The 25,293-nt window shown below is 45.0% G+C and overlaps 1 protein-coding gene across 1 annotated transcript in view; it reads left to right on the forward strand.

The window, feature by feature from the left end:
* The window catches only part of LOC144823508 (fibrinogen-like protein 1-like protein), a 51,812-nt gene extending 43,057 nt beyond the window's left edge, over nucleotides 1-8,755 (forward strand). The window contains exon 2 of the mRNA XM_078682082.1: nucleotides 7,682-8,755. Coding sequence (XP_078538208.1) covers nucleotides 7,682-8,331 — 650 coding nt within the window. The 3' untranslated portion in view covers nucleotides 8,332-8,755. The remainder of the gene's footprint in view (nucleotides 1-7,681) is intronic.
* The last annotated feature ends 16,538 nt before the right edge of the window (nucleotides 8,756-25,293 follow it).

The raw sequence follows: 25,293 nt of genomic DNA on the forward strand, positions 1-25,293 counted from the left end.
AAAAATCACTGTGAGGATTTAACTACACAAGAAGACATGAGGGTGGCTAATGCACTCAAACAAGGTTTCCAAGTACCAAAATTCAAATTTTTACTAAAGGATTTGCCAATGATTGTCCAGGGTTTTCCTGTACAAAGTTCAGCAGGGGCAAGCAATAATGCAGCACATTACTAAACTAAATGCAAAAAGAAACAAGCATTTGCAAAGCAAGTACATCTGGCCTTGGAATATGGTGAGGTTCATTTAGAATTGGAAATTAATTGGATGTAAAGGGCAGCAGATATTTTCATTTATATTTGTGTGATGTCGACATGATGATGACAAGAGAAGCGCATGCACTAAAAGGAGACAACACAGTGGCTTGGTGCAAAAATTGAAAGGCGGGGGTGAAAGCAATTCAATTTTAATGTATTTTCATGTGATGTAAAGAACAGCTGAATTTGGACGCTTTAAATTGGATGCATTTGGACTCACTTCATAAAACGTCCAGTTCAGGGCTACTCCCTCACACACCATGCAGGTAGGCTGGATGTTGACTACGAATATGTGCTCAACAGCGTCAAACAGATAAACAGGTTTGAAAGGTAAGGAGGCATGTTCCTTGAGTGTATGTAGTGCATTGTGCATGATTGGTTATCTGAAGGTGACCATTTCTGAATTACAATTTGAAAGGTACGTTTAGAGGGAGTAGTTGAAGGTCTTATTTGGGTCTCGTCTGAGTGGCAAATCACTTTCGATTAACTTACAAAAACGTGGCTTGTTTTAATTGCACCAGGGAGAATACATTGTTTCATTGTAGATTTTGCAATTTGTATTCTAGTAGGAGAAGAGGGCTTCAAACTGGTGAATGGTTACATTTTCGGGAATGTGACCTGAAATGGTCTATTGAGTCTCTTGAAGGAGATGATTTGGAAAAGCTCTGATAGTCTGGGAAGAATGTAGACCATGCACCCTTTGACCCTGCTCGCAGGCAGGTCGCTCCCCACGCCACCACACAGCCGCCAGCTGCCTCGTTGCTCCTGCCGCCACCGTCTCCCACTCCCTTGTTCCTGCTGCTGCGTCCCTGCGGCCCCGGCCCCCTGACACCCATTGGCCACCCCGCTCCCGCCTCCCAACTGCTCCTTCCTCCCTACCCACCTCTTATGGAGACCGCGCGCAGCGGGCGCGCCGCTGGCGCGCCAAAGGCAAGCCCGTCTGCACCCGTCCGTGCCTGGACCACGCCCAGCGCCATAACCCCTGGACACCGCGAACGCCACAACAGCAGACTCCGCTACGACGCCAGCACCCTCCACGCACTCAATGGCAGCCGAAACCACACCTGCTCCCAAGCCAAACCGAAACGGACTCACAGACCTTTCACCTGCAACACCTGCAGCTTTACCTGTGACAGAACCACCAAACCTCCAAGGACCGGACCCAAACACCTAAGCTGCATACTCCTCAACACCCGCTCCGCACGCAAACACGCCGTCAAGCTTTGGGATCCTCTCGACACCTCCGCACCAGACGTGGCCTTCTTGACCGAGACCTGGTGGAACGACTCCTCGGCACCTGACATCGCCATAGCCATCACGGACGGCTACAAGATCACCCGCAGGTATCGTGCCAACGGATTCGGAGGAGGAATAGCCATCGTCCACAAGTCCACCCTCAAGGTCGCCACCCACGCAGACGACACCCTCAACACCGCTGAACACCTGCACTTCCGGATCCACACCGACCCCACCATCACCCTCAGAGGAACACTCATCTACAGACCTGAACAGCTAAGCTCTCGCAACCACAAATAAAGTTTCACAATTCAATTGATTGATGATATACAACACAAAAAGTAACATAGAAGCAGATCCTTTGGTGTGAATCCTGTCCCAGCAGGATTGAGTTTTAATGGGTCCAGACTTGAGAAATAACAGTCAGCCGACACGTGTTTCGTCGTGTGCCGTTGAGTCAACACGACTCTTCAGGGCTTAGAGTCAACCCTTACGATGGGGTTGAGCGAGGTCTGGGCCTTATAGCGGTGTACCCTTTAGGTAAATTGGCGAGATGCACTAGGAGTAGTAGAATTTTAAGAAATTTAGTTGCAAACGGATGGATTATCCTGTGGTTCCGAAAATAAAGTCACGTGCTAATCGACTAGTGACGTCTGTTTCTTAGTGGTATCAGAGATTTCCTGGTGCAGGGCCTCTGAATTAAGTCATGTAAACTACGAAAACCGGGAGGGGATCCATAAAGAAGAAAACCATGGAAGACGGGTGTGCTTCCTGGTTAGTGGTGAGCTATTAATCGGTATCCCTCCTCTGTGTGTTCCCGGTGGCCGTCTGTCATGAACGGACCATCTACAGACCACCCGGACCCCGAGCACAATTCAGCGACTCCATCGCCGACCTCGCCAGCACCCACACCCTCGCTTCCACAGACTACATCCTCCTCGGGGACCTGAATTTCCACCTCGAGAACAACAACAACGCCAACTCCGCCACCCTGATCGACAACCTCGCCAACCTTGGCCTCAGACAAATCGTCACCGCACCCACCCACGCCGCTGGCCACACACTGGACCCCATCTTCTCCACAGGCACCCACGTCGCCTTCGAGCACACCACCGAACTCCACTGGACTGACCACCGCTGCATCCATTTCACCTTCAACAAACCAACCACGCACCACCGCATCCAACATCTGCCTCGCCGCTGCTGTAGCAAAGTCACCGAAGACCAGCTGATCACCACCCTCGCACAGAACCCACCCACCGACCCCACCAACCCAGGCGCAAACCAGCCTGCAACCTCAGACAATGGATCGACGACTGCGCCAACACCCTCGCCCCACTCAAGAAACCCTCCAACAACCACGCCAGCAAGATAGCCACCTGGTTCTCCGACGAGCTGCAGACCTCCAAACGCGCCTGCCGGAAACTGGAGAAGATATGGCTCCACGAACGCACTCCAGACAACCACGCAGCCCACAAGGACGCCACCCGCAGACATCACCACCTATTCAGATTATCCAAGAGATCCTCCTTCAAAGACTGCCTGGATAACAGCACACACAACAGCAAAGAGCTCTTCAGCATCGTAAAGGAACTCTCCAACCCCAGCGCCAACGCCAACGACATACCGCCCTCACAAGAACTGTGCAACTCACTGGCCATCTTCTTCCACCGCAAGATCGCTGACATCCATGACAGTTTCAACACCATGACCACCCTACGCCAGACCCCACCTCCCCTGTGAACACCACCAGCGCCAACCGCCTGACCTCCTGGTCCAACGTCAACGACGATGAGACACGCAAGGTCATGAACTCCATCCACTCAGGATCTCCGTCAGACCCGTGCCCACACCACGTATTCAACAAAGCAGACGCTGCCATCGCACCCCAACTACGGAAGGTCATCAACATCTCCTTCAAAACAGCGACATTCCCGGAAAGCTGGAAACACGCCGAAATCAGCTCCGTCCTCAAGAAGCTCAAGGCGGACCCCAAGGACCTCAAGAACGTCCGGCCCATCTCCCTGCTCCCGTTCCCGGCGAAGGTCATCGAGAAAATCATCAACATGCAACTGGCCCGCCACCTGTAAGACAACAACATCTTGGACGCGTCCCAGTTCGGGTTCAGACGAAACCACAGCACCGAGACAGCCCTCATCGCCGCCACAGACGACATCAGGCGGCAACTAGACAACGGCTAAACATCAGCCCTCATCCTCCTGGACCTGTCAGCCGCCTTCGACACGGCCTACCATCGCACTCTAAAGACACGCCTCTTAGAAGCCGGAATCCAAGAGAAGGCCCTTGACTGGACCACGTCCTTCTTCTCCGGCAGAACCCAGAGCGTCTGCCTCCCGCCCTTCCGATCCGAGGCCACCGACATCATCTGCGGCGTCCCCCAGAGCTCATCGCTCAGCCCGACGCTGTTCAACATCTACATGGCCCCCCTCGCACAAGGGGCCCACCAACACGACCTTAACATCATCTCCTACGCTGACGACACCCAGCTCATCCTCTCCCTCACCAAGGACCCGCACACCGCCAAAACCAACCTCCACGAGGGAATGAAGGCCGTCGCCGACTGGATGAAGAACAGCCGTCTGAAGCTAAACTCAGACAAGACGGAGGTACTCATCCTCGGACCCACCCCTTCAGCCTGGGACGACTCCTGGTGGCCGACCACACTGGGAGCAGCACCGACACCCACCGACCATGCACGCAACCTAGGATTCATCCTCGACTCCTCCCTCTCTAAACAGGTCAACGCCGTCTCCTCCTCCTGCTACAATACCCTCCGCATGCTCTGCAGGATCTACAAGTGGATCAAGACCGAAACAAGAAGAACGGTGACACAGGCCCTCGTCAGCAGCAGACTGGACTACAGCAACGCAGCCTAAGCAGGAATCCCGGCAAAACACCTACGACGACTACAACGCATCCAAAATGCCTACGCCCGACTGATCGTCAACGTCCCCTGCCATAGCCACATCACCCCCCACCTGCGAGACCTACACTGGCTCCCCGTCGACAAGAGAATCACCTTCAAGCTCTTCACCCACGCACACAAAGCACTCCACAACGCCGAACCAGCCTACCTGAACAGCAGACTCAACTTTTACACCCCGACCCACTAGCTCCGCTCCGCCAGCCTTGCCCTCGCCGATGTCCCCCGCATCCAACCAACAACCTCCGGCGGCAGATCCTTCTCCTACCTCGCCGCCAAGACCTGGAACACCCTCCCTACCCACCTACGGCAAACCCAAGACCTACTCGCCTTCAGAAGACTCCTCAAGACCTGGTTCTTCGCGCAGTAGCGGCACCCCCTCCCCTCAGCGCCTTGAGACCCTCACGGGTAAGTAGCGCGCTTTACAAGTACTCTGATTGATTGACTGATTGATTGGGCATGGTTGGTGATTTACCAATATAATGGAGAGAAGTGTTGTTGCTTTTTTTCAATTTTTGATGAAAAGGCAACTGAACTTAGTAGATATTTTTGTAGACTGATTGAACATGTTACAGCATTTTGGGGGTGGGTGAAGGTTGGTTGTTTTTCAGTATGAAAAACGTTTGTCTATTTAGGTGAATGTTATCCTTCTGATACAGAGGTTTGGTAAGGGTCTGTCATATATATAAAATAATCTGAAATGTCAAAGTCAAAAAAACACATTCTCCAGGAACAACCTACACCATTTACACAGCCTGCTCTTGCCACTTTTTCACCCATCTGCTCACCCACCGTAACTCGATGCTACTTAAAGACACTGTTGGCTCTTCTTACAAACAGATGTTCACCCACAGTTTAAAGGTGGCATCTTTCTCAATCTGTGTCTGTGAATGTCTTGATGGATGCTTCTAGAGGAGGCTAAAAGTAGACCAAGCTTGACTGCAGTCGCCATGAATGATCAGGTGTGACAGTATCTTTCTAAAGAGGTGGCAAAGCCTTGCCTGAAAGATCCTGAATGACCTGGCATCAGAAAACGTCTACTTGACGAAGCTCTCAGTACAGTGTACTGCAAGAAAAGCTCTAATAACATGTAGACTTACAGGAAAACAACTTCATACATAACATGGGACATCGACACCCCAAGAATGAACCAGGCAGAACATTATTCAGTTTCAATGTGTGATAGAACTGCTCATTTCTAAATTTTCTAGAGTTTCAGGAATAACAAATTGCAACAATGTACAGGTCATTTTTATGGCGGAGTTCTGTCATGTGATCTAGCCTCATCTATGAATAGGAAACAGTGTAGGACTGCCACCAATCCAAACGAAATTATTTTACTCTGTACCTTCACCATACAATTGTTTGCCTGGATTTTTAGAGAACACATGTGAGCGTATGTTGTTCTATCCTGATTTACTTACTAATTAGGGGTGGAAGCTGGTATGGTTGTGTAGCTTATGTGGTTTCACGTGGTAACCAGATTCACAATGAGGCTCATCCAGTGCCAAGGATGCATTGTGAGTAGGCTAAGGGATTTCATATGTTCAAAAGAAAACATGTACCATTTGATATAATAAGAGCACGGCTTCTCGCTGGCTTTGTAATGGACCTTGATTGACTTTTCCAAGAATTTATAACCATGGGCTATGAAGGACAAGGAAGACCACAAACCGAACATATTATGTGGTGGTCCTACAGCAATGTGTTTCTCATTGCAATGGCAATTAATGAGACTTGATATTTGCCAGCTAAGTCAAGGAAAAATAACAATACTTCTGGAATTGAGTATCATGAACAAACAGGCACTCCACTGGTATTATCAGCAAGTCAGTTTCTGCAGATTGGGCACATGATCAGCTGCCTTTGATGCCCTCCTGCTGGAGGAGAAACACCACAAACATTTAGCCATATTCTGAAGTATATCCGCAAAGACTGCATTGCTAAATGTGCGAGGAACACAAAATGTACTAAACCTAGGACACCTAAAATGCACTGAGATGGCCAATGCAATGGATTTTTTTTTCAAGGTAAATGAATCCTTAAATCATTATGATGGTTACTTTAGGCTGTTTAGGGCCCACATTTTAGTAAGAAACCAAGAACAGGACCAGAGCCAACACCTGAAATCAGCAGTTAACTGTGAGAGTGGCTACACGTTATGTAGCCAATAAATATGCCTTTGTTGGAAGGGGTCAGACCTCGCCCCTCTTGTGCGGAGAAGGGACCTCGTGAACAACATTAGTGGAAGCCCACAAAATAATTGTATTAGGTTCAGGTGTGCTGCCTTATATACCATCTCACAAAGGAAATATCTAACAATCAAGGTTCACCTGTTATTACTACACCAAATACTTCAAACTGTGACATCTGGCAGTTATAAAGTAGCAGGTACTAGACTGCACTTAAGGAGAACAAATATTTTAGTGTCATCTCAAAGAGTACATATTCATATAGGTGTCTCTCAGAACTCATGGACGACAAATAACAAATTCATTATAATTAGGGTTCCAGGTTTAATGGTACCGATTTTTTTCAACATTTCCGTCTGTATTTATCCATATTTAGTTTTGCTCTTTTTTTTGGTATTTATCCATTTTTATTTTGAGTTTACTGTATATAGGAAGCTGCAATGTTTTTTTTCCACATTTATTTAAATGATAAATGTATACTCGCATTTGAATGTCCTAATGGTATACAGTGCAATAGAGTTATCTGAAAACACTTGCATTGTAGAATAGCATAAATAAATGTAGATCTGCGTGTAATTAAGCTTAATCAAGAAATCTATTGTCTTTTTTTCATCTCCCCCACCTCATAATCTGTACAGCTACTGACCTGGCACTCATGAGTGACAGTAGAAAAAAAGCATCCGAAGAAAGTCTATTTTCTGTATTTTCCTGTATTTAAAAATAAATACAGGCAGGAAAATAAATTGTTTTCTGCCTGTATTTTTCTGTAAAAAGCAGTAAAAACGGAAAACTGGCAGCCCCAATTATAACTAGGGGTTTCTTGATTTTTTTGTTAATGTGCAGTACTATTGATGTCTGTGGTGTGTCTTTGAAGATGGCGAATGATAACTTTAGATGCGATTGATTAGCAGGTAAAATGCTAGTAAAATCCTGATAGTGTATGTTTACTTTAAGTAGAGGTGCCCGTGGATGTTCAAAATAAGTAGAGAATACAGATGACTTCCAGTTTCTGATTATCAATTTTTTTGTTATGCTGTTCTCTTTTAATCCTACAGTATTCTACACGAGAGACTGTGAAGAACTCTACAAGCTGGGGCACACAGAGAGTGGCCTGTATGTCATTCGCCCAGAAGGCTCTCCAAAGCTGGTTGTCCAGTGCTTCATGCACGACTGTGATGGGTGGACCGTGATCCAAAAGAACCGCTTTGATACCGACATGACCTGGGCTGAATCGTGGTCAACGTACCAATATGGGTTTGGATTTATCGAGGACAACCATTGGCTGGGCAACCACTACATCAACCTGCTGACACAACAGAAGTGGTACAAGATTAAGATCATATTGACAGATTCCAATAATAGAACCAGGTACGCGGAGTACGACAGCTTCCTTGTGAAAGATGCAAATCATGGATTCCAGCTGCGATTGGGAACATATCAAGGCGATGCGGGGGACTCTTTGACCAACTCGAGTACAAAAAGCATGCATGACAATATGAAATTTTCAACTCACGATCGGGATAACGACAGGTCAACCTCTTCTGAATGTGCAGATCTCCACGGAGGCGGCTGGTGGTATGATTCCTGCTATGATGCCCAGTTGAATCGCAAGAATGGCATCCACTGGCACACACTGTGTGATCACAACTGTAGGAGCTCGCTTATGATAATAAAACCTATCCAAATGTACTGCAGCAGAGTTTAAGAACAACCTCCACACTGGAATCTACAACAGATGAAGTCTTTACAAAAAGTGTGTAAAATCATTCAAAATCATAGTATTGCAGATTTTTTGTTATCCATTAAAGGGTCACATATTCAAACTACATCCTGTAAATCCTTAAAGAATGTACATTACCCAAATCTTGTACAACTACTTATCCTTAGCAAGCCCGTTTGGACTAGACAATGCTAAATAAACAAATGCATTAATAAAAACGTAAATCTAAGACTCGAAATAATTTTCAGACACAGTTTCAGATTGTTCTCATCAATGAATAGGAGAGGACGAAATACATTAAAAAACATTCACAGAGGGTAGTACCTTTTATTACTAGGACCTTTGTCTTTGTGCGTTATCTTATGTACATTTAATCTGAGCAAATTAAATAAATCCTTCATTAAACTTTTTTTTTTATTCACATCTACATCATCACAAGTCTCATGCAACGTACCAAGGGTGGTTGGTATACTGTGCTTTTTATGAGTTTAGTCCTACCTTTGTTTCAGTGGCTCCCTGCTAATCCAAATGTGATACGTGAGTTGTACACGCGTGGGTGATGTTAGCTGTGAGCAGTATGAGGCAGAGGCTGAGTATATATAACATATACTTTCTATTGACCATTGACCAGAACATAACCTTCTATTGACCAGTAAAGGAATCTACGTGCAGTGAAGATGAAGAGTGTACCTGGCTTCTTTTTCAAGGTACACGTGCAGAATCAGAGTGAAACAGGGTGGTAAGTGCAAGGAACCCCCCATCTAGCAACAGGAAGTGGATAAATCAGAAACAGTATTCTGAAATAACCGGGTTAAACCCATCTGCAGCCCAGTTAGGACCTATCCCCAGCACTTGCAGTGGTACTCCAAATGGGGCCCCACAGGAAAGTCCTTGACAATACTCTCACTGCTCAGCTAACTACCTCTACATCCGGGACTGGGTTGGCTATTGTCTACAGTATGAAAGCAGAACAGAGAGACAGCTCTGCTCTACATGTGAATGATTCAGATAGCAACGGTGGTTCTGCATCTTTTACACTGACAGTTAGTTCCATGGCCCATGATGCCTTTGTACCACAGTCGTTACTCATACAGCACCTCGACTGTTCCTACTCCTAAAGCATAAAAACGCAAGGCGGTATCCTCATTTTATACTGGTGAGTGGTTATGAAGCAAGATTGTGAAAGCAGGTTGTTCTCTGTTCACAACTTAAATCACGCAAATGCCTGGACTCATTCAGTATTGGTAGGACTACCTACCAATTTTTTATTTCTTAGCTTTTTAGGTCAGCCTAGAGCTTTATCAGCCTCACCAGACTCATGTATTAACCTCTTCCGTGCTCGTGACGGAACCACTCCGTTACGAGCCACGGACCCGCTGTGCTAATGACGGAGTGGTTCCGTCGCGGCGCGGCGGCACCGCCTACGCGGCATCAATTCCGCGCCTACGCGGTGGTTTAATTGAGTGGGCGGGGCCGTGACAGAACCACTCCGTCATTAGCACAGCGCGGCCGTGGCTCGTGACGGAGTAGTTCCGTCACGAGCAGTGCGGTGCCACGCGGCCCCCCTTCCCCCCAGGCAACGTAGCGGAATTACCGCCACGGCAAAGGGGTTAAAGAAAAGACTAAACATAAAAATACATACACATATACATTCACAGATGGGCTCTAGGTCATCCCTCTTCATCCAATGGTCTGTTCAACTGTTGTTCACATTGTGTTTCCACCCACCACTGCATAGAGCATGGGGCAATGAGTTAGCCTGCACAACCATTGGCTGTTGCACAACATTTTTCCACATTTGCAAATCCGCCTAAAAAGAAGTACACTAAAGTGCCTGACTTGGTGGACCAATACTCGTCTTTGACAACGTATTTTCTATTCTTTAGCCTCTTTTATTGTTTTTAGTCATCTTGGTGTTTAAGCCTTGTATTACCCTCACAGTAATTTAAAGCCAACACTACCTTTCCATTATAACATTAAGAATCATATATATTTTTTAATTACCTTAAGTTGTGTTTTTAACATAATCGCAGCTGTTATACGTTGTCAGATGGTATAAGCAAGTGTCCGTTTACTACAGAGCATACATTAACAATCGAACAGAGCGGTAAATTGCAGTTCAGGTTACTGTAGAGGCTAAGAAAAAAAAGATGTATTTATTAACAGTTGGCAATGCATAAAAAAAATCGACAACATTTCAAACAAAGAGATTTACATAGCGAACACAGTTACATAATAAGCACTTATTGCATAGATCAATACAGCAGGCCATATCAATCACATTCATGGAACATTCTCTGTATTTCGTGGGTTGACATCCGTACTTCCCAGCTGTCTATGCATTAGACTCTGGCAACAAGGTAGCTGACCATCTATAACATCTTCGGCCATTGAATATCACACTATGAGTCACAAATGAGTCCCTCGGCAGACATGGAGTGTCCTGCTATGGTAGGAGGTGTCGGGTTTCTATGGAGTAGGAATGAAGTAAAGGGTTCCCAGATATCTCGGGTCTAGATCTTGGTGGAAGTAGTTCCCAGAATTAGGTTATTTGTTCATGACAGTATATGAGGTCGGTGGACCTAGTTTGGGCTGTTGGAGACTTTGCCCTGCTCCAATGAATCACTACTCTACGTTTGGCCATGAGGAGCATAATAGCAGCCAGTCTGCGGGAGTTATGTGTCTCATCCTTGACATAGCGGTACAAAAAGGGGGTGGTGATGGACGGAGCATCTGAACCAATCAAACACTCACACCCAGTCAACAGATCTGGGTTTAATCCCTCACCATTCTTTAGCCCAATCTGCCACCCCAGTTCAGACATAAGTTGGCAGGGTATGCTCAGACGTGAGTCCCTTGCTCACTTTGCCACTGGATTCAAGCAAGCCTGGCTGAAGACGGCTAAAATGCCAGAAACTGGTCCTAGGAAGCTTGTTTCCGGTCCAGGGAAGGCATGGCTTGGCAGTTCGGGCTGGACTGTTCCCATGAGGCACAGGGTCAGACTGATTTGCATATGTCCATGTCTGAACTGGGGTGGCAGAGTGGGCTAAAGAATGGTGATAGATTAAACCCAGATCTTTTGACTGGGTGTGAGTGTTTGATTGGTTCAGATGCTTCGTCCATCACCACCCCCTTTTGTACCGCTTTATCCTTGACAGGGTATGAGTCTCATTTATGATAACTGTAGTGGTGTGCGGTAAAAGCGATGTAAGAACTTAAAGTTTATGAGGTGGAACCGGTATTTGGGGGATAGCAGTTCAATTTGGCTGCAGCAGAAAGTCCACTGGGTATCCGTTTAAGGGGTGCCGAGATCAGAGTTCCAGCCTCCCTGAGCTTTTGGAATAGAAACTGGAGCAGAATGTTGCATGTGAATGTACAGGCACGTTATCAGCTTACATTGGGACATGATGGTGTAGACATATTCTAGTGCTGTGAGCATCTGTGGAGGAGCGGGGAAGGTAGCATGGATAACTCAGCAGGTGACTCGGAGCTGGAAATACAATAGGGTGTCTAACAAACCAGGGACAGATGTAGCAGTAACTGCGGGGGGGAGGGGGGGGAGAGAAAGAGGCCTTCAGGATATAGATCTGCAAAAGTATGAATAACTAATCTGCCTGTGCTTCTCATTGCGCCCTTAAGGGAGGAACAAAGGCGTAGTGAGCAACCAAGGGGAAGCTCTGTCTGTGCCATGTGTAGCAGAAAAGGTGTGGGTGAATCCAATAGTATAGGTACTGGGCTTGGGCGCACAGTGAATATAATTGCAAGTCTGGGGCTCCCACCCCCTTGTGATTGAGGTAATGTAAGTAATTCATAAGTAACCGAGGGTTGATGACCAGCCCATATCAATGAAATCAAGTCAGACTGTAGGTGTTTAAAAAAACAGACAATTAGGAGAATTGGAATATTTACGAATAGGTAAAGGAACTTGGGTAACACAAACATTTCTGCGAGGGCGATACAGTCAGCCAAGGATAGTGGTACTCTAGTCCACACAGGGATCTGATCTTCCAGCGAGTCAACAGCTCGTTCATAGTTGGCTCGCCACAACTGCTCGGGATCCCTGCTAATCCAAAAATCCAAGTATTTAATTGGGCCAGTGGCCCATTTCAGCGAGCATTCTGTGGAGAAGGGTATGGTGCTTTCCGTCAAGGGAAATAACACTGATGTGGCCCAGTTCACATGCATGCTGCAATTGCCACCAATATATACTACTTTGCGTATTAGTAGAGCTAGATTGGTCTGGATGTAATATCATCTGCGTAAAGAAATGTTATTAGACGATGGGATGAGAAGCCTATGCCACTATACGCGTGGTGTTGGCGGAAATGAGCTGCAAGAGGCTCCTTAGCAACTGTGAACAAGCGATAGTCAAAGTGGACATCCCTGTCTCGTGCCACGCATGACTGGAGAGGGCTCGGAAATGAGACCATTGAGCTGTACCAGAGCGACAGGGAGAGTATATAAAAGTCGGATTTGTGCAATAAACCAAGTGCCCAGTCCAATCCTCTGTAGCAGTGGGAAGAGGTACGACCTCTTTGGCGAGTCAAATGTCTTCGTGGTGTCCAACAGAATAGCTGCGGCAGTGACTTGTGGGTTTAGGTGATGCATTACTGCAAAGAGGGTATGGAGATTATGAGATCTCCCCAGAAAGTAGCCAGGTTGATCAGGATGTACCATCATGGGTAGCAGTAGTAGTAGTCTGTTTGCCAATACTTTGGCAAATATCTTATTGTCTGTGTTGATAAGGGATAAAGGACATTGGATTTTCGGTTTATCAGGTTTGAGAAGAGTAACTATGGCAGGTTCTCTCAGAGATGGAGGGAGAGAACCAGCGTCCAGGGCGTCCTGATACATGTCGAGGAGTTTGAGGGCCAGAATCTAGGAATTTTCTTTGTTAAAAGTAGTAATTAGTCCATCAAGGCCAGGAGATTTATCTGCGGGCAGCCCAGCAATTTCCTGACGTATTTTCTCTACGGTGATGTGGGAGTGTAGGAATTCCCCCGTTGGGCAGCAGACAGCCAAACCAACAGGACGGTGTCCAAGTATGCCCGAAAGTCTGTGAACTCAACTGCTAGTGCAGCGGAGTAAATGCAGGCATAGAATGCTGACATGGTATACAGGAGATCGGAGGGAGAGGAGCAGAGCTGGCCCTCAGGAGTCCGGAGTACTGAGAAAAAGGCAGATGTGTGGGGTTTCCGGAGCAACCCGGCCAGAGTCTTACCAGGGCGATCACCTTCTACGTGGCATTGGGCTCAAGTCGCCTTACAGAGAAAATGTGTCTTGCGCAGCGCTTCCTTCTGGCAAGCGAACATCTTGTTGTGCATACCAGCCATCATGACCAATTCATTGGATTAGAAAAGATCAGATTCCAGGTCACTAATGTCAGCCTCCCATTGCGTAAGCGATCCGCGGATTACCCTTAGTACACCATTCTGCTTGGCAATACAGATACCCCTGATGACTAATTTGAAATCTTCCCAATAGCAGAAGAAGAGCTGACCAAGTCAGTGTATTGTTCAAAATAATCCAGTATGGCCATGCAAATTTCTTCTTTAAAGACCGCATTTTGGAGCCTACCCGGTGGTAGTCGCCAAGTGAGTGAGTGGGGAGAAAGTATGTGGGATTTGTAAGACTAGTTACATGGGGACATGGTCCGAGAGGGTGTGGGGCACATGCATGATGGATGACGTCCATTGGTGTACATCTTTGGAGGTTAGCCAGAAATCAATTCTGGACCATGCGTTGTGATGGGAAGACAGCCAGGTGCCTACCTGTGCAGTACAGTGTGCGGCGTGCCAGGCATCTGTCAGGTGATCATTTGTGAGTATTGTTGATAGGGTCTTTGCCGCTTGGTGGTGGGGGAGTGGAGAGCTGCCAGACCTATCTAATGAGTCATCTAGGGGGCATTGAAATCTCCACCCCAGAGTATTGTACAGGGGTCGATTTCAGCTATTAAATATCAGACCTTTGTGAAGAACCCTGGGTCGTCAGTGCTGGGCCCATAGATTGCCGCCAGCGTTACAGGGTGCCGGTAGAGAGTGCCCGCAAGTATAACATATCGTACGTACTTGTCATTGAAACAGTGGGATGTTTGCCATGGTAAATCTTTTTTTATTAAGATGGTGACCCCCCTTGTGTAGGTTGAGGAGTATGTCACCACCCAAACCTTATGAGAGAAGCCCATGGGCGAGGTTTTGGCTGGGTGAGTTTCCTGCTGGTAACAGATGTCAATTGTGAGTCAGACTAAATATGCATGTACCAGTCTAACCTTGCACCCATCATTTAGCCCACGTACATTTCATGTGAGGCAGGTTGTATGAGACATCCTATCTAAGACTGAGCTGAGAGTTCCAGGTTATATGCCTGGCCAAGTATGGTCTGATAGAGCAGTCAGCAGTACTAGTGCTATGAGCCAAAACGTCCTGTAGTCCGGTACCTATGCATAACTATTAGCCAACACGTTTTCAAACCCAGTAAATACCACCCTCCCAGAGCCCCAACTTTAGAAAAAACCCTTCCCTCATTCCCCCTCCACCTACACCAACCCCCCAAATAGGTTGGAATCCCTCCCCAAAACATCAACAAATGAGAATTATCCCTCTGGACAGCAGTAACACGGAGCTGACAACCCACCAAAGAGGATGGGTGCCCAAGCATGAGATCCCTTGGGGGCTGCCTGTTGGAAGAAGTTTAAGAGCAACTTATAACAATTTCAAATGGTTGTATGGTGTTACAACACATTCCGTTGCAACGCATGCCTTTACCATGCATAACCTTTACCACAAATATACCTTTATCGCTCAGACCTTTATGACAAGGTTTGTTGTAAAACCATGCATGGTAAGGTCATATTCATGGTAAAGCTCATCTCATACCCCTTCCTCAAGACCCATAACTGATGCCTTGCACCCTCCCACCTCCAGCCCTATGATCTTTTTTTATTAAAAAATAAACCTCCTCTGTACCCCTGCGTAACCCCCCAATCGGCCCCAATCCTTCTAAGATATACCCCTCCCCTGAACCCTAAAAATGGACCCCTGCGTGATTCCCCCACCCCCACCCCCAAACCCTACTAACAAATACTCCACCCCTGCCCTGAACCCTAAAAATTGACCTCTGCGCGAATCCCCCACTCCAAACCCTTCAAATAAATACCCTTCCCCTGCTTTGAACCCTAGAAACTGACCCTTGTGTTACTCCCCACCTAACCCTTGTAACAAATACCCCTCTTTTGCCATGATACCTAGACACAGCCCCCTGCGCGACCCAAACCCCAGCCCTTTATTTAGCCAAATATAAATTTTATTTATAAAAGTCAAATCCCCCTTACCTCTCCACGACGTCTACTCTCCAAGTTGTTCTGAGGCGCGTTGCACGTTGTCTAAAACCGCCGATAGCCTCCACCACCCGTACCCCACACATGCCCTTACAACTTAATTTGTTGTAAAGGTATGCATGGTAAAGGCCATGCGTGCTAACCAGGCATGCTTTGTATTGCATGCGTGGCTAAGGGTATTCGTGGAAACAGCCGCGTTGAAGTGGCAGTTTCCCATTTAAAACACTAGTTAGTAAGTGGCATTTGCAAGAACATGAGCAAAGTAACAGGACACCTCCGTTAATTCTCGATCTTAGTGAGGCACGCATGTGTGAAGGATGTCAAAGTATCAGTTATTATCACTCGGCTGGGGTCCAGCAGAGGAGTGCAGTGAGTGTGCCAGGGATCGAGTGTCTTACTTTTTACTTGGCGTATTTCAGAACCGGCTTAGCGTCGGTGAAGTATATGTCTTGCCCATGAGAGAGACCTTGAGTTTCACTGGATATAAAAAGGACTTACTGTAAGCCTTTTTGGAAGGGGGAAAGTCCCGGAGGGCAGCCGGCACCATCACGGTGAAGTTGTTGTATAAATATAGGATGTTTCCATGGTATTGGAGCTGCCCCTTCTCCTGAGCTAGTCTGAGGATTGTGTTGTGGTCCCTCTAATTTAAAAGGCAGACTATGATGGGTTGCGGGGTGGCCCCAACCGGTGGTCTTGGACCAAGTGATCTGTTGGCTCTCTCAACAATGAAGACGGGGGATAGATCAGTCCTAAAGACCTCCCTCAGTAGAGAATCGACAAAGCCTTCCATATTTGAAATGGCAGTAGTCTCTGGCACTCCCAAGATGCAAACATTGTCACTTCTTGAGCGGGCCGTGGTCCTTGTTCTTGGCCTTGATAATCTCCAGCACTTTCATCATGTCGAGGAGATGCTCCGAGTCAGCCCGGAGGTCATCAATATCAGATACAAGAGTCTCTAAGTGGTCAAGTCTCTATTGTGCGAGTCATCCTGTTTCGTAACGTGGTCTAGGTGGTATGTGAGTAAGTCGATTTTAGAGTTATTGCTTTCAAACTGGTTTTGATGTCGAGGAGTATCCCCTTATGGCTTAGCTCTTGTTCATCAGGATACTCTGTCAAGCTCGTGGTCCAAGACATTTTCAATTTGTTAGGTAGCGTGTCTTTTCTCAAAGGAGAGCTTCGCCTGTTTATCATCGTGTTTATCCATTTTGATTTTATCAAGGCAGGAGTGGTGAGGGTCTTGTAATGGCGAGTGGTGACACAGAACAGTCAAATGCTGTGAGTGTGCAGATAAGGCCCTCGTCCTAAGATATGATGCAATAAACTCAACAGTTATGTGCAGGGTCTCTTCCCAGGCCCGCCATTCTCCCTGGAATCGGTCCCACTGAAAAGGCACATGCAGGCCCAAATCACAGGTAGATGACCATACATTCTAAGCAAAGTGGTTGTGAGAAAAAGGCAGATGTGTGGGGTTCCTGGAGCAATCCGGCCAGAGTCTTACCAGGGCGATCACCTTCTACGTGGCATTGGGCTCAAGTCGCCTTACAGAGAAAATGTGTCTTGCGCAGTGCTTCCTTCTGGCAAGCGAACATCTTGTTGTGCATACTAGCCATCATGACCAATTCATTGGATTAGAAAAGATCAGATTCCAGGTCACTAATGTCAGCCTCCCATTGCGTAAGCGATCCGCGTTGCCCTTAGTACACCATTCTGCTTGGCAATACAGATACCCCTGATGACTAATTTGAAAGCTTCCCAATAGCAGAAGAAGAGCTGACCAAGTCATTGTACTGTTCAAAATAATCCAGTATGGCCATGCAAATTTCTTCTTTAAAGACCGCATTTTGGAGCCTACCCGGTGGTAGTCGCCAAGTGAGTGAGTGGGGAGAAAGTATATGGGATTTGTAAGACTAGTTACATGGAACATGGTCCGAGAGGGTGTGGGGCAAATGCATGATGGATGACGTCCATTGGTGTACATCTTTGGAGGTTAGCCAGAAATCAATTCTGGACGATGCGTTGTGATGGGAAGACAGCCAGGTGCCTACCCGTGCCGTACAGTGTGCGGCACGCCAGGCTTCTGTCAGGTGATCATTTGTGAGTATCGTTTATAGGGTCTTTGCCGCTTGGTGCTGGGGGAGTGGAGAGCTGCCAGACCTATCTAATGAGTCATCTAGTGGGCATTGAAATCTCCAACCCAGAGTATTGTACAGGGGTCAATTTCAGCTATTAAATATCAGACCTTTGTGAAGAACCCTGGGTCGTCAGTGCTGGGCCCATAGATTGCCGCCAGCGTTACAGGGTGCCAGTAGAGGGTGCCCGCAAGTATAACATATCGAACGTACTTGTCATTGAAACAGTGGGATGTTTGCCGTGGTAAATCTTTTTTGATTAAGATGGTGACCCCCCTTGTGCAGTTGGTGTAGGTTGAGGAGTATGTCACCACCCAAACCTTATGAGAGAAGCCCAAGGGCGAGGTTTTGGATGGATGAGTTTCCTGCTGGTAACAGATGTCAATTGTGAGTCAGACTAAATATGCATGTACCAGTCTAACCTTGCACCCATCATTTAGCCCACGTACATTTCACATGAGGCAGGTTGTATGAGACATCCTATCTAAGACTGAGCTGAGAGTTCCTGGTTATATGCCTGGTCAAGTATGGTCTGATAGAGCAGTCAGCAGTACTAGTGCTATGAGACAAAACGTCCTGGAGTGAGGTACCTATGCATAACTATTAGCCAACACGTTTTCAAACCCTGTAAATCCCACCCTCCCAGAGCCCCAACTTTAGAAAAAACCCTGCCCTCATTCCCCCTCCACCTACACCAACCCCCCAAATAGGTTGTGGAATCCCTCCCCAAAACATTAACAAATGAGAATTATCCCTATGGACAGCAGTAACACAGAGCTGACAACCTGCCAAAGAGGATGGGTGGCCAAGCATAATATCCCTTGGGGGCTGCCTGTTGGAAGAAGTTTAAGAGCAACTTATAACAATTTCAAACGGTTGTATGGTGTTACAACACATTCCGTTGCAACGCATGCCTTTACCATGCATAACCTTTACCACAAATATACCTTTATCGCTCAGACCTTTACGACAAGGTTTGCTGTAAAAACATGCATGGTAAGGTCATATTCATGGCAAAGCTCATCTCATACCCCTGCCTCAAGACCCATAACTGGTGCCTTGCACCCTCCCACCTCCAGCCCTAAGATCTTTTTTTATTAAAAAATACCCCTCCTCTGTACCCCTGCACAACCCCCCCAATCGGCCCCAATCCTTCTAAGAAATACCCCTACCCTGAACCCTAAAAATGGACCCCTGCATGATTCCCCCACCTCCACCCCCAAACCCTACTAACAAATACCCCACCCCCGCCCTGAACCCTAAAAATTGACCTCTCCACCCCCCACTCCAAACCCTTCAATAAATACCCTTCCCCTGCTTTGAACCCTAGAAACTGACCCTTGTGTGACTCCCCACCTAACTGTTATGTTGTCCCTTTAAATATTCTTGGAATTGTTTTTATTCTATATTCTACTGTATCCTAGATTCCCTTCCTAGCAACTGCGTGTAGTTGCTGAGGAAGAAGTCCTGTGTAGGATGTGACCTACCTTGCTCCTGTGCTTTTTCTAATAAACTACACTTTACTTATAAATTCATGTGTAGTCAACTTTACAATCTTGGCGACGAGGATGGCTGAAGATTGTAAATTTGACCACCTCCAAGAACAGTTTATAAGAGATCAAGTGGTAATGCATGCTTCTGATCCTTCTATTCAAGACAGACTTTGGATAAACGGCGATTCAGATCTTAAAGATATTTTAGCCATTGTCAGGAAGGCAGAACTTCCAGGTCGTAGCGCAAAAGCAATTAAAAACGAAGAAAAAACTATTCTTGAACAAAAATCCACTATTGATCAAACTATTTCGAAAGTTCAAAGCAAATCTAATTACAAGCAAAAAGTTCAAACAAAAACTAAACCTTCTGAATTTAAAAAAAAGTGATAATTTGAGATTTTTCCGATGTGGCAGCAGCTCACATTTAGCTAACTATAAGCTTTGCCCCGCAATTAAGGAGAAATGCTTGAATTGCGGTTTAATTGGACATTACTCCAGAGCTTGTAATAGACTCAAAAGTAAAAAAGTTAAAGTTGTTTACGATTCATCTTCTGATGATGAAGAAGATTTAACCAACAAAGTCATGCATTGTTACGTTGATGATGATTGTGTAAAAAATGTGATACCTTGTTCAATGAACGATGACTGCATCACTAAACCTATTGAAAAAGTTTACATATTTAATATTAATGATTCATGTAAAAGAAATGTTCTCTAAAAACCAATATGCAATATGCTTATTGGTGGGGTCCCTATTGACATTTATGCCGATTCGGGTTCCCCATATACCATTATCAATGAAAATGTTTGGAATTCTGATTTTGCTCGTTATCTAGGAAACGATCTCTATACACCTGATATTTCCGCTGAAGGTTTTTCCGGTGGTAAAATTGACATGATTGGTTTGAAACCTTTAAAATTTAGGTTCAAAGGTAGAGAATCTTTAGGCAAATTATATGTTGCCAAACTTGGACCTTCAGTTCTTGGGTGGAGAGATCAAAGGGATTTAGATATTATTTTGAATCCTAACAGTCCAGATCCTGTTTTAGTTGTTAATGAAGGAACAGAGATCGGAGAATCTATGCTTAAAAAATTCCCTAAAGTTTTTAGTGGGAAAATTGGCAATTTTCAAGGATTTTCCCATCACATTGTTCTGAAAGATAATGCTAATCCTAAAACTTTCAGAGCCAGGAATATTCCTATTTTAGTTCGAGGTGATGTAGAAAAAGAACTAGAAAAACTAGTTAAAGAAGACATTATTGAGCCAATTGAGTCTTCCAATTGGATTTCGCCAGTCGTAATCGCAAGACGTACCAATGGCAAAATCCGTCTTTGTGTTGACCTTCGTTATTTGAATGAGAATATTGTAATAGATAAGTTCCCCTTACCTAAAATTTCTGAAATGTTGTCTTCGATTAATGGCGCAAAGTTTTTTTCCACAATAGATCTTTCTGCAGCATACCATCAGATTTCTCTTGATACTGAAAGTAGGAAACTTACAGCGTTTATTACTCCCATGGGGTGTTTCCAATTTAAACGTATGCCATTTGGTTTGGCGTCTGCTGCTGCCATTTTCCAGCGCATTATGCATCAGTTATTTGGAAAACATCCTAAAGTTAAATTTTTTCAGGATGACATTCTAGTTTATGGTGAAGACAAGGATGAACACAATTCTATTCTTGAAGACGTTTTAGGTATTCTTGAGGAAAAGGGGTTGACCATTGAATTTTCAAAATGCAAATTTGCAGTTAAATCTGTAACTTACCTTGGTCATGTTTTATGTAGTGACGGTGTTTCCACCAAACCTAAATTGGTTGATGCCATAAAAGAAGCTCCTCCTCCTACCTGTAAGGATGATGTAAGATCATTCCTAGGGATGGTAGAATTTTATTCTAAATTCATCAATCATTTTTCTAGCAAAGTTTTTAATATTAGACAGCTTTTGAAAAGTAAAGTCAGATTTGATTGGTCTCCCTCTTGTGAAGATGAGTTCAATAGTATCAAATTAGACATCATTAATGCTCCTGTTTTATGCCCTTTTGATTTGGAACTTGACTCTGTGATCACTATCGATGCCAGCAACAAAGGTTTGGGCAGTGTTCTTTCTCAAATTGATGGCCTAGGTAAAGAAAGTGTTGTTGCATTCGCTTCTAGAGCACTTTCAGTTCCAGAGAGCAAATTTTCGGTTATAGAAAAGGAAACACTAGCTGTAGTTTGGGCCCTTGAACATTTTCGTAGTTTTGTTTGGGGGAAGGAATGTGTAGTTAGATCTGACCACAAACCTCTTACCAAACTCCTTACTACTGAAGGTCTTTACAATGCTACAGCTAGAATAGCTAGAATGTCCATGCGTTTACAGGATTTTAATATTAAAGTTGAATATTTACCCGGGAAAAGCAATGTTATTGCCGATTTTCTTTCCCGCATGCCTACAGATTTACAAGAATGTGAGGTGAATGAGTGGGATTCTTCACGTTGCTCTTATTCTAGATAGTAATCCTTTTTGTATAAAAAAAAAATTATGGAAGGAGGAGTATTTAAAAGATAACATTTTAATTTCTGTTATTTCATTTATTCGTGAAGGGTGGACTGAAAAAAAAGAACTGTTACCTGATTTCAAACCTTATTGGGAAGTTAGGAATGAACTTACTGTATGTGAAGATACCATTTTTCGGGGTGACAGAGCAGTTCCTCCTTCAATTTTGAGGAATAATATTGTTGAGTTGTGTCACAAAGACCATTGTGGTATTGTTAAAACCAAACAAAATGTCAAACAATGGTATTGGTGGCCAGGAATTGATGTTCTTACAGAAAGAATTGTACGTGAATGTGTTACATGTTCTAATTCGGACAAGGTACTCAACACTCTCAAACCTGACATGTGTGAACCTTTAATACCGAATGGTCCCTGGCATACTGTCGCAATCGACATTATGGGGCCAATTGGGGATAATCATAAATTTATAATTTCAATAATTGATGTATTTTCAAGGTGGCCCAGTATTACTATTGTTGATAAAGTTGATTCTTCATCTGTCCTAAACTGATAGTTTTTATTGTAGAAGGTCTCCCCAACCAGATCATAAGTGATAATGGCGTTCAATTTACTTCTAAATTAACCCAATCTTATTTTGATAGAGTTGGTATTGTTCATAAAACTACCTCTCTATATAACCCCAGTGGTAATGGACTCTGTGAGAGATTCAATAGAGTTCTGAAGAATGCCATCCAAATTGCTAATCAAAAAAATTAGGATTGGGAAACTTCTGTTTTCAAAACTGTTTGGTCCTATAGAACCAACATTCATGATGCTTTAAAAATGTCACCTTTTGAAATCATGAGAGGTCGTGTTGCAAGAACCAAGTGGAATCCCAATTGGCTACACAAGAAATCTTGTTTGGATATATGTATGAGTAAAGTCAGATCTAATGTTATCGATAAACATCTTGAGTATAAAAAGAATTTTGATAAGAAATGTTGTACCAGTACTGCGAATGTTAATGTTGGAATGTGGGTTAAAGTGAAAAAACCCTGGAAAGTTCGCAAAGGGGATTCTCAATTTTCTGAACCTTTAATGATTAAGAAGATTTTACGAAATGCAGTTCTTTTAAGTGATGGTAAGGTGTGGAATCTTAAAAGAATCGCTATTTACAGAGGAAAAAGGAATTTGATGAAGGACCCTGTTGATTCTTCTCAATTGTCTGACAATGTATCAGTTCCTCAATCTATTCATTGTGAGGATCATGGTGGTTTTAGTGTATCCGAAAATCTTCCCATCTCTGATGCATATCCCAGCACTTCAAGTATTACAGGTGATGTTGATGTGATTGATTCTTCTTCCAACATTTCCAATATGTGCACTTCACATGAAGTTATTCCATCTAATCAATGTTCTAATTTTACATCTGTTGAAGAATCCAATTGTAACCGTGATATGTCTAGGAACCGGAAACGTGTTTGCTCCAAACCAAAGTGGTTACAAGATTTTGTGTGTTAATAATTTTGTTTTTTTTTATATTTTATTTTAATTTTTTCTTCTATTTTTCTTTGTTATAAAGAGGAAGATGTGTTATGTTGTCCCTTTAAATATTCTTGGAATTGTTTTTATTCTATGTTCTACTGTAACCTAGATTCCCTTCCTAGCAACTGCGTGTAGTTGCTGAGGAAGAAGTGCTGTGTAGGATGTGACCTACCTTGCTCCTGTGCTTCTTCTAATAAACTACACTTTACTTATAAATTCATGTGTAGTCAACTTTACACTAACCCTTGTAACAAATATCCCTCTTCTGCCATGAAACCTAGACACAGCCCCCAGCGCGACCCAAACCCCAGCCCTTTATTTAGCCAAATATCAAATGTATTTATAAAAGTCAAATCCCCCTTGCCTCTCCACGACCTCTACTCTCCAAGTTCTTCTGAGGCGCGGTGCACGTTGTCTAACAACACCGATAGCCTCCACCACCCGTACCACACACATATCTTTATCACACATGCCCTTACAACCTAATTTGTTGTAAAGGTGTGCATGGTAAATGCCATGCGTGGTAACCACGCATGCGTTGTATTGCATGCGTGGCTAAGGGTATTCGTGGAAACAGCCGCGTTGAAGTGGCAGTTTCCCATTTAAAACACAAGTAAGTGGCATTTGCAAGAACATGAGCAAAGGTAACAGGACACCTCTGTTAATTCTCGATCTTAGTGAGGCACGCATGTGTGAAGGATGTCAAAGTATCAGTCATTATCACTCGGCTGGGGTCCAGCAGAGGAGTGCAGTGAGTGTGCCAGGGATCGAGTGTCTTACTTTTTACTTGGCGTATTTCAGAACCGGCTTAGCGTCGGTGAAGTATTGTCTTGCCCATGAGAGAGACCTTGAGTTTCACTGGATATAAAAGGACTTACTGTAAGCCTTTTTGGAAGGGGGAAAGTCCCGGAGGGCAGCCGGCACCATCACGGTGAAGTTGTTGTAAAAATATAGGATGTTTCCATGGTATTGGAGCTGCCCCTTCTCCTGAGCTAGTCTGAGGATTGTGTTGTGGTCCCTCTAATTTAAAAGACAGACTATGATGGGTTGGGGGGGTGGCCCCAAACGGTGGTCTGGACCAAGTGATCTGTTGGCTCTCTCAACAATGAAGACCTCCCTCAGTAGAGAATCGACAAAGCCTTCCGTATTTGAAATGGCAGTAGTCTCTGGCACTCCCAAGATGCAAACATTGTTACTTCTTGAGCAGGCCATGGTCCTCGTTCTTGGCCTTGATGATCTCCAGCACTTTCACCATGTCGAGGAGATGCTCAGAGTCAGCCCGGAGGTCATCAATATCAGATACAAGAGTCTCTAAGTGGTCAAGTCTCTATTGTGCGAGTCAACCTGTTTCATTACGTGGTCTAGGCGGGATGTGAATAAATCGATTTTAGAGTTATTGCTTTCAAACTAGATTTGATGTCGAGGAGTATTCCCTTATGGCTTAGCTCTTGTTCATCAGGATACTCTGTCAAGTTCGTGGTCCAAGGCATTTTCAATTTGTTGGGTAGTGTGTCTTTTCTCAAAGGAGAAGTTCGCCTGTTTACCGTCGTGTTTATCCATTTTGATTTTATCAAGGCAGGAGTGGTGAGGGTCTCATAAAGGCGAGTGGTGACACAGAACAGTCAAATGCAGTGAGTGTGCAGATAAGGCCCTCGTCCTAAGATGTGATGCAGTAAACTCAACAGTTATGTGCAGGGTCTCTTCCCAGGCCCGCCATTCTCCCTGGAATCGGTCTCACTGAAGAGGCACGTGCAGGCCGAATTCACAGGTAGATTACCATACATTCCAAGCAAAGTGGTGCCAGAACAGCACAGGACCAGGTGAAAGACTGCACGGGGCCAGTGTTGCGATGTCACCCAGTCAGGCAGAAACACTCTCCATCTCTGCATGGCGGAGATCCTGAGACCGCTAGCACTGATGGATCCTAAGGCAGTGCCAAGCTGGCCGTCCGACAAACGAGTTCTAGCC

Source organism: Lissotriton helveticus, chromosome 3_1 (genome assembly GCF_964261635.1).
Source record: "Lissotriton helveticus chromosome 3_1, aLisHel1.1, whole genome shotgun sequence".
Classification (NCBI taxonomy): Eukaryota; Metazoa; Chordata; class Amphibia; order Caudata; family Salamandridae; genus Lissotriton; species Lissotriton helveticus.